The 10,445-nt window shown below is 50.0% G+C and overlaps 3 protein-coding genes across 3 annotated transcripts; 2 read left to right on the forward strand and 1 right to left on the reverse strand.

Annotated features, from left to right (window-relative positions):
• Positions 1-909: 909 nt before the first annotated feature.
• On the forward strand, positions 910-2,105 carry POSPLADRAFT_1145828 (hypothetical protein; the record flags this gene model as incomplete). The annotated part of the gene is made up of 3 exons (XM_024485850.1): positions 910-1,213; positions 1,331-1,581; positions 1,824-2,105. The coding sequence occupies 3 exons, from the start codon at positions 910-912 to the stop codon at positions 2,103-2,105; spliced, it is 837 nt and encodes a 278-aa protein (XP_024338142.1).
• Positions 2,106-6,687: 4,582 nt separating this feature from the next.
• On the forward strand, positions 6,688-8,285 carry POSPLADRAFT_1047562 (hypothetical protein; the record flags this gene model as incomplete). Its single annotated transcript, XM_024479319.1, has 6 exons — positions 6,688-6,795; positions 6,961-6,975; positions 7,029-7,085; positions 7,341-7,656; positions 7,682-7,753; positions 7,804-8,285. The coding sequence occupies 6 exons, from the start codon at positions 6,688-6,690 to the stop codon at positions 8,283-8,285; spliced, it is 1,050 nt and encodes a 349-aa protein (XP_024338143.1).
• A 264-nt stretch (positions 8,286-8,549) lies between these two features.
• On the reverse strand, positions 8,550-10,102 carry POSPLADRAFT_1047563 (hypothetical protein; the record flags this gene model as incomplete). The annotated part of the gene is made up of 7 exons (XM_024479320.1): positions 8,550-8,795; positions 8,884-9,006; positions 9,055-9,163; positions 9,235-9,318; positions 9,504-9,792; positions 9,877-9,998; positions 10,041-10,102. The coding sequence occupies 7 exons, from the start codon at positions 10,100-10,102 to the stop codon at positions 8,550-8,552; spliced, it is 1,035 nt and encodes a 344-aa protein (XP_024338144.1).
• Positions 10,103-10,445: the final 343 nt, after the last annotated feature.

Consider the following 10,445-nt stretch of genomic DNA (forward strand, 5'->3'; position numbering starts at 1 on the left):
GTTCGGATTTGCGCTGAAGAAATGCGGCGGATCTTACTTCAGGCGTACGTAAGTTATAATTTCCCGACTTATCCAATGCCGGATGCATTGACTATTCGCTAATCTAAGTTCAGCCGCGGAGTTTTGTTATCTTCTGGCACGCGACGGTATGCCATGAAAGTCCTTTGTTCTGTTGGTCGAAGCGCCAGTCCAGTCGCGGTCACGTTACCGACAGAGGCGTAGCCAGAGTTTGAGCGAGGACACCCTCACCTTTGTCCCCGCTTGCCTTCTTACTCCTGTGCAATTCATCGTGTTGTCTGTAGATTCTCATTGCTTTTCGCTGTTCCCACTCACAAGGCATCGTTCATTCATAGCATCGTTCAATGTCTTCAATGTACAATGTATGCCACTCGCGTCACAATAGCGCGTTTCCCGCCCCTGATCGTCTATTTAACATTTCATCAGGTAGCTGCAAGCTCCCAGCAGTCCGTCACCCACGCTGTCCACGCTGGAGATGCTGTCCATAGCCCAAGCTGCTCATACCACCAGTGGTATTCCTACGACCCCGACGCTGTTGTTCATTCCTTCTCATCGGATCCATCAACGCCGCATAAGCGCGATCTCGCAGACAATCTTTCGGTGCCTTGCATAACTCAGACCAGTTCTCAAGAAACTGCCGCACCAGATTCATCCCATATCGCTGTTTCCACACAACAACAGTCACAACATTCGAAGGGAGACTCAAGATATATAAAGCGACCGTCGAATTCATGGATACTCTTTCGTCGCCATGTTCTGAAAACCGAGTACGTGCGCGGGTCCGCAACAAGTTCGCAAAGTTTGCAGAAGGCTCTCAGTGAGTACTAAAACTTCTGTCTTCTCGTCGTGTTGACAGAACGATCATGGTTCGAAGGTCAAAGGTGGAAAGATATGGACGCAAGTACACGCGAGAAGTGGGACAACATGGCCGCTCTGGAGGCAAGCCAGCATCGCCGAGACCATCCCGCATATAGGTTTTCTCCGCAGCATACCAACAAAGAGAAGAGAAAAAAGGCGCAGGACGTGAAGCTCCCTCAAGGACGGAAAAAAGGGCCGAAGGCGAAGAAGCAAGGTGGTGCTTTCGCGCGACCATCCGCTGTTGCAATGTCATCACCTACGGAGGTCAATCTCATGGCATCTACCGCCGATACAGTCGAGAGGGTTGCAACACCGCCACACCTTCCCTCTGCGCCATGTGCGGTACCCACACGGGCGGATTTGGGCCTCAAACCTATCAGTCTCCCGACAGCTCCGCCGATGAATATGAATGAGGCTCTATTTTCTTCATCCAGACTTCGGCCTCCATTTACAGGTTATACTGGGCAACAGACGTATATAAGTGACACATTGTGCCTTGGCGGACAGTACATACAGGAGACGCAATCACAGCTTCCTACGTCGGTGGAAGCATCAGAGTCACTGGACCGTAACGTACCTCAATGGGCGGCACCTCAGCCGATTCTTCAACACCTGAACCCCCTCCCGCAGTCGATTCCGATGGTTGGGTTTACAAACAATGTCATCGCACCGCCGGATGCAGAAAACCCCCCGTTGGACGAATTTGTGCGTGCATTCATCCACATCTCCCATACTTTGACTCAAGTCAAGTCTATCAGAGCGCTCTCTTTGCTCCGCTTGGCCAATACCAAGCTCAACCGTTAAACCACAACGCCGGGAATACTATACTTGTTCCACCTGTGTACACCAATGCGCCGTGTCCTGCGCCTGCGTTTGCTTCCTCGTCATCGGCATATTCCTCAGCGTCATTCCGTCCACATCTCATGGCTCTATATTCCCCTTTCCAGCAGACACCTCCATACACAGCATCGTCAGCTGAGAGCTCATACGGGGTCAGCCCAGGCTACACGCCAAATTGGATGTCCTCCGCGATTCCTGGGCAACAGCACTTCATCGAACCAGGGTCCGAGAGGCTGCATTGGCTTGCGACAATGCAAGGCTCAGACGTGCCACATCGTTGGTGTTCGGACGAATTCAACTCGCTTGAGGTCGAGAGGCAGTATCGGAATGGTATACCATATGGCAGTATGCCACTGGATGAAGGGTGGCCGCTTCAAATGCCCTCGTAATTTGACGTCACCTGGCAGCTTGCGGGGATCTCACTGCATTATTGAAACCTCAGGACAAGCATTTATTATTTCTATTTTGTGTCTCCTGCACTCTATTATATCGTCCCGCATCATCTAGCATTCTTATACGTCCATTTATACTTCACCTGCTTTGTTACGCTGTCGCACTGTACATTTTCTCTTCCATCTTTCTCCGAAAATTGATGTGTCCGCTGTCTGCCTGCCTTGTTGGAATCATAGTATAAACGAGGATGTGAGGATGGCTGCCTAAAGTGACGGAGCCTTCTAGGGAGTGTGGAAGAAGGCGCGATCACTGAGTACTGAGTACTGATCGATGACCCGCCGATCAGATTATATTCAGCGAACGTTTGCTGACCTGCGCTTGCCGCCAATACTCCACTTGACTTAAGTTATTCGCCACAAAAATCGTATATATTTATTGTGTGCATAGCTCCAAACGAGGTATTCATCGCCGCAAGGGAAAATTGTGTCTCGGAAGACTAGACGCTGTTCTATAAGCTGCGTTACAATCTGCGGACAGTGTATGTCCTAGTTTGCATGTTCTCAACTCTGGAAAACGCTTTCGTAAGCCCATCCCCCGAATTCTATGTCTCGTCATATCGAATCATGAGCATCTAATGTTGATGTTAGCACGATGCACGCAGGAACCACAATGCTGACAGATAGAGCAAGTCGTTAATCACGCAACCCGATGTTTCAAGCGATGTGCCAGATATAATTTAGGCACAGCTATTTCGTTTTTGCCTCATGCCCGAGTCGCATGTATCTCGAGGCGATCGCGACGTGGGGCGCTTTTAGAGACGATGACTGGGCCTATACTCTCCTTGCTCCATTCCGTTCCATATTACTCGATCCCATGCGATCAGAGACGGCATACTTACTATTCTAAGGACCACATTTAAGACAGAACTACAGTATTCTTACCGCGCCACAATCTTTTACGCTACCGCTAGCGCGAGGGTCCTGTTCTTCTCATCCACCATATCTCGCTTCATACGAAGTCCACAGATCACCCCATAGTACACCGTGAAACGCATTCCAGCAGAAAACTGCTACTCCTATATCGGCTAGAGGCTGAAAGTATCAGTCTTCTGTGCTGTCAGGTTTGCACAGCTGCTCTCTAGCGTGCACGCCAAGCACGGGTGAGACAGGCTGCACCGTCCGCTCATTCGCAAAATCGACTTCCCACCACATGAGGTCTCCTACAAAAGGGTGAGCATGTCGATTGCGACTTGATTCCCGTTTGCCGAATCCCAGCAATGCATAATTCAACGACGGAATTTGGCTGACAAGAAGTTGCACAAGGGGCCTGGCGGATTCCTCGTCTAACCTCGAGGAATAGCTGTACCGGAGAATGATACGCCGAGGGTGTTCACACAAACAGCCACGTAGGAGAGATTTGAGATCGGCGCGAGGATGCGTGATATCCGTTCCTGCAAAGAGCTCGATCAGTATGGACTTCTGAGACAAGCAGCGGGAACACGAACCAGATACGATTCGAGCAACATCATGAAGAACATAGACGCACTCGTACCGTAAATAGAGTACAATTAAGTTCGATGCAGCGCAATCTAGGCACAGTGTGAACAAACGACGGCCAAAAAAAACAGAAAGAGGTCGTCGTGAGAAGTGACGGAGAAGTCTACGACTACAGGCGAGGATCGCTCGAGGAGACGCATGAGGGTGTTTCCGGTGCGAGCCGTCGTCACATTAAATAGCGTGGAGATGAGCGATGAGAATGATATGTGATGAATAGGACAGATGATTCCGAGATAGTCGAGATTCTGCCAGCATACTGGCATTTCATCCATATCACGTCCCATAGGTTGACCGCCTTTAAGCCGCATGACACAGATATGCGGGAAAACGCGAACTGCTGTGGACATTGAGATACGAGGTTCAACGAGTGTCAGCTCGTGCACTGTGGTCACGGCTTGACTGAGGTGAGCTTCATCGTCAATGAGTAGCGGTATCCCCGGGGAAGTATTGAGCCACATCAGATCCATAGTATGTGTTGCCCGTAGATGTTTAAGAACGTCGAAGAATAGACAGGGTTGGACGGGATTTCCCACTGCTGAGATCAGTGTCAGCTTGCGAGGGGCGCTACGCAGCCGTCCCAGTAGAGCAAGGGATGAAGGATGGCCAATATTCTCGAGCCTCAAGTCTTGCAAATTTACGAGCTCCGCAATCGCAGATCCGAGGCTGAGATGTGCGTAGAGTAGGGCATCGAGAGGTGATAGGCTGACAGATCAGAGTAGGACAGCGCGTCTGATAACAGCGGCGAGGCGCTCGCAGAATTCTAACCCGCCATGACCTGCGCACGATTTCGGCGTATAGATGGCTTGTCCGTATGGGTCACGCCTCAGAGGGATATTGAGTTTGGCATGAATCACGAGTGTGTGCAGCCACAGAGGTCTGGTGGAAACATCTGAGAGCACATACACACAGAATTCAGATATTTTGTCAGGACGTGAGAGCGAGACGATGTTGAGCGCGTGGCGTTGTGCGATGACATGCACGGCACGAGAAGTTATGGAGACGTTGAGTGCGTCACGGGTATATAGTCGAAGTAGAATCGGGGAGAGTACAGCGACATGAAGGATATAGCGAGCCTGTTCTGCGGAAGGCTTTCGGTTGGTAGAATGATACAGGGTGGGGACCTAAGACTCATGAGCGATGACACCTTTTACGCACCTGCTTGCGTTCTTCGTTGTGGATCGCCTTCATGCTGTGTGTTGGACGAGATGAGGGGTTGCGTTATGGCGTTTGATGGAGAACATAAAAATCCTATGGGATGCAGCAGGGTTACCCTTGAAAAGCCTCAGGCTTGAAGTATTTGTGAGCCGGCTTTCCGACTTGATGGCACTTTACTTGCTTTCAAACTGAGCTATCTCAGTCTACCCCTCGGCAAAAGGAGATGTTGCTCTCCAAGTATGGGTTCTTATCATCGGCGCTGCGTGACCCAGGGGCTGGCAGAGCTCAGGGTTAGGGTCTGTTCATACGTAGCTGGTAGCGCCTGTTTCCCTCTTCTTCAGCCTTATATCCTCGTCATCACACTGTATACTTTAAAACTCACTCTAGATTGCGCCCTGATGCATGCTCTCCGAGGGCTGTGGCTCAAAAAATCCTACAGGTCATCTTCGATCCCATGCACCTTCTGCCTATAACGCCTGCTCTCGGCTGAATTGTCTAACTATCTGAGAATCCGACTGACTCTATAATCATTCACACCGTTATCCTCAACTACTTCCCAGCCTGGGTGTGCACAACAGGAGCCGTTAACTGGCACATCTCGATTGCCATCTGCATGCACTTTCCCTGCCTTCTTCACCAGTGTCTCCTTCTCGCGCCAAGGCGTTTTGCTTATGCTAGCTCTCAGCTGCTGTTCATATTTCATCATGAAAGCCGCAAGTCAGACAATACTGCACCCAGTCATGTAGTACGATCGGATGAATATGGATCGACATATGCCGTGATTACGAGAACGACATACGCAATCCACAGCAAGGTGCGTGACATAAGATGTTTCCCATCTTTGAATAGCCTTGTTTCAACGAGCGACAGCGAGCCATGCCATGTTGTACGTGCACCCGCGATAGTCCACCAGACGAGAGCTGTGTCCGGTAAATTTTGTGCCATTACATACCCTTCACATTTATCCGTCCTGATTTCCTTGCAGTCAACCGCGGCTCCATAATATCTCAGATCTGTGCCTTGCAGGGGACAGTGAAGGATCGAGCTAGCGATGGTGGCGAGTTCCAGAAGCGTTTCCGATTAGTTTGACTTCTTTATATGCCTATCACCGCGATTGGTCACTGCAAATATTATGTAAGTCATATGTGTGGCTTCTGAGATGTGAGCACGCACGAGCTAACGTCCAATTTCTTGACTTGATTTATCCAAGGCTGTAATCGTCTCAATCGTTCGCATGGCTGAACATCACGCACCGCGGAAAGCTGTCTTGCGTGCAAAGCATCGCGCTGTCGTCCGCGGACTATTTGCGCTGGTGCGTCGTGATGGGTTGTGCGGCGGCTCGACGACTTTAGAACGCGCATAATGAGATCAGCGGCGGCACGAAGCACTGTTAAAGATCTGGCGCTTAGATCTAGACAACGAGAGTATTTCATTTTCTGGTGATTGTGAACTCGGTGAGATAAATTGAGCGGTCTTTTTACGACCTTCATATAGCTGTAGTGTATGCTTCCAGGCTTTCCTCCTACGGTTACTCGCGTTACAATGCATATCACGTCGATGAGCTCTCCACACAATAGTGCGCCCGCAGGTTCATTTTAACAAACCGGCCTCGTGACAAAGAAGAGAGACATGACGAGTAGCGACTCTAGTTGTGACGAGGGTTACAGAGCTACGTGACTGTGTTGTTGATATTACGCCACAAGAGACAGCGCGGGTGCTTCGGCGCTTCGTTTCCTCAAAGTTTCGTCTCAGACCTCACTATCTTCCATCCATACTTTACCTCATCTATATCTCCTGGTTAGAAAACGCGGTATGTTTATTCCCTTGCCTCACTTCCTTTTCATTTACTGAGTCCACTAGAGGTGAAATGGACAAGCAGCATGCCACTGTTTTGCAGAGCCAGTCGGAGGCCGCGGAGACCCCTCAACGTCGAGCTCTCAACATTCTGGAGATATGCGAGGAGATAGTAGCTCATGTGAGCTCACGTGAGGAAATGTCTCACAAACATACGCTTGCACAACTGGCCAGGACCAGCGCGGCATTTCATGAGCCTGGTCTTAACGACCTGTGGCGCACGCTTGTGGACTTGACACCTGTCCTTCGCCTCCTGGAGCTTGTTCAATCCTCATAATGCATGCAGGAACCCGAGGATACGGTGCGTATGTAGATTCTGCCCATGCACCACGCTCTCATAACATGCTGGCCCAGGACCCCAATCACAATCAACATGTGGAGCCATGGCAGCGCCTCACACTTACGCCAGACGTTTTCGCACCTTGTATATCACTCAAGGGGAAGACGATATAGACAAAGCGGAATACGCGTCGCTATTCTCTGTCGATCAAGTTTTGTTCCCGAATTCAAATGAACTCTTCGTCAGTTGAAAGGAGCCAGACCACGCTTCCCTACGCGACAAAGTCGCACCAATCCTCGTTTCGCCTTCCTTGACACACGTCTCACTTGACCTCTGTGATCCCAAAAAGGATGGGGGGTATGGGCACGCTCCTGAACCGCCTCGAGCCAACTTCGCTTGAATCGCTGTCGCTTACTGGCCGTGGCTTCGAAGCAGACGCTGGCTCAGCGATATTGAAGAAGGTGGCATCCTTTGAGCAACTAAAGGAGCTCGAGCTTGTGGACCTGGGCCTTTCCGCCGCTCAGCTTGGCGAACTCACGGGCCACTTGAACAATCTCTCTATTCTCGTGATAGATGCCAATCGTCGGAATCGCGTTGACACACCCAGCTCAGAGCTCCTCGCTCTCGGGCTATTCCCGTGTCTGGAGCATCTAGAACTCTCGGGCCCTCCGGACAAGATCACAGACTTTGCAGAGCATGACGGTGCACGCAATATCTTCTTCGGAAGATCTACATGACCTTTGCGTCAGAATTGGGAGTCACTTCCGAGCTACTGGAATGCTGAAACAATTGGACCTATGTTTCACTAACTCGGCCGGCAATTACTTACACCCGAAGATGGTATTTTAGATTCGCAAGATGACGATGTGTCCAGCGTTGGAAATTCATGGCCACAACTGCAGTCGCTTGAGCTTTATTGGAGACCTGCTCCTCTTCTAGTGGACAGATCGCATACTCTCAATCTTCCTACCCTTGCGCTCTTTGCGAGGCGTTGTCCTCTTATTCGGTCGCTCAAGCTTGCTCGTGTGCATATAGCGAGCGTGGAAGATCCGTATGTCGAGGACACCGAGCCTCACAACCTGCAGACGCTGTCACTGATGGACTCGTGGCTCATATGCAACTATCCGGAGCAAGTTGTAAATTCTTTGGATCGTCTCTTCCCTCAGTGTGAAGTTTGTATATCACCGTCTGGAAGCAGGTGGAAAGGTGTCCGTGCCATCATCCGAGAGCTGCAAGCAGCCAGGGAAGAGGCAGAAAATGTGGAAGGAGATCTCGAGCTTCCAGTCGGGATTATCACAGATACAGGAGGCACATACAATTACGAGTTGTGACCTGCCGTAGTATCACACCATCGTGGAAGAATATGCCTGTGTTTACTTTTACTTGAATGACTGTAGTACATATGTTCGATGTGTTTAATGGTTTCTACGAATGAAAGCTCCCCCACCACGCAGCCTAATATACCAAATCACTCAGACCATTTTAGTTCGACCAAAAGCGGGGGAAGGGTTTCCTTGTCAGATAGGCAAATAACAAGATAATCGCGGCGAGCCTGACTGCCGGAAGTGCCCAATATTGCAACCAGAATGCGTGGCCTAACATGCGCCTATGAGATGCATGAATGACACAAGGCCTGCATGAAAGTCCATTGAGAGTACGTCGAGTTCTAAACGGAATACGGACGCGCCAACAAGCAATATCCATCCTGGAACCGAAGCTTTTTGCAGTCCCTGGGCGGATGACTGTGCGACATACTTGAAACCATATGCTGCGGTATATGCCTCGAGACGTGCATTGTTCTGCGCGGTAGAGTTCGCAGCAGCCTCCTTCGCGTCGGTAACCTTCACAATGGAGGATGGAAGAATAAGAGCAAGGCAACGACGGCAACGCTTGAAATAGAGGGAAAATAGACAATCGGCAGGTACTTACGCTCAGTAGTTGTACGAATGGAAGTGTTGTATTCTTGTTACTGTTTCCCGTGGGATTCAGGTTGTATAGTGCATATGCATTCCGCAGGAATGATTGCCCCAAGACAATTAATGGACCTGCCGACTGCCAGAACGTCGTATCGTCAAGCAGGTCATGGTAATTTTCACTTACGTCGGATTCACCAAGAGCCATAAATGCGCCATTGTGGATGTTCGTCCCATTGCTGGCCCATCCGACTGGAGTCACCAAATCCAGCGGATTCACGGCATATGCTATGCCCCTGCGTAGTACAGACTGTCAGTATGTTAATATGAAACGCAGAATCTGACGGTAGACGTCACTACGGCACACCCAATGACAAAGGCCACTTCAATCATCGCGGTGCAAGGCACGTAGGGTGCGATAGTTGGTTGGCCCGGAGGAATTGACAAGGCGCTATATATTGCGTAATACATCTCTTGGGTAATAGCGGCTATATGGAGAATGAATGAGGACACAATGTGACATTGGCAACGAGAGGGGAATATACAGCTGAAGAAACCAGAGTCAAGTACGGCGGGAATGCTATTTAGACTGTGCATAAGACTGTCTTCAAGCGGGGATCGTCACAGGATACATACTTCACTTCGAGCGTAGCATTGTTGAAGATGATGCTATCTATCATCACCGTCCAGTTCTGTCTCCCTTCAGTCGTGTTCACGATTGGCAGAATCGGTTGGTCTGTGACATTCGCATACTCTGGGAGCGGGTTTCCTGTCGATGATGTCTCAACTGGAGAAACGATAGCACGCGGAGATAGCGTCAGGATATACCAAGAGTGAATGCTCCTCCGGATGTTGTTTGTACGCCGTCGTTCCGTGACATTAACATCGTAAATTGAGGCTCGACGTCCGGATTCTGTGCAAAGATCTATGCGACACTGTCAGTCTTGATCCTTGCATCAGCATGGGCACTGGCGCGTACGTTCTCAAGAATACTCGAACCATTGCTAACCGTCACGTTCGCCTTTTGAAGTGCCGAATGGATTTCCCCATTTGTAGTTGAGCTGAGCAAGTGGAACATGAGCGTTACCATGCGTTTCCGCAGTCGCAGCATGGATACTTATGACGCAAAGCCTAGAAAGCCGTCACCTGCGTTGATGCCTTCTAGGTACGCACTTGCATTTGCAAAATTTGCCACTACAGAGCCCAGGACTCAGCAGATTCCAGCGCATGTGCATGGTAGTTTGAGGGCTCACGAAATGCCTGATTATGCACGGTGAAATTCGCGAACTGCGTATCCGCGAGAAGAACGAACCCTCCTACTGCCGATGCTGTACCAGAATACGTTGTAGAATTGTAAAATATTACAGACGCAGAAGTATTAGTATAGTTGGTGATCTCGCTTGCACTTGCTAGCCAGAAGTCATGGCTTCTGGTGTCAAGCATCACCTGTGTGGACGAGTGTTATTGCAAGTGCGCGTCAAAGCAGAGCACCATACCTCAACCGATTTCCCCGAGACGAAGATTTTACCTACGTATAGTGTGTTGTTGATATTATCGAAGTCGGCGAGCTCATCTACC

The sequence above is a fragment of the Postia placenta genome, assembly GCF_002117355.1.
Source record: "Postia placenta MAD-698-R-SB12 unplaced genomic scaffold POSPLAscaffold_9, whole genome shotgun sequence".
NCBI lineage: Eukaryota > Fungi > Basidiomycota > Agaricomycetes > Polyporales > Adustoporiaceae > Rhodonia > Rhodonia placenta.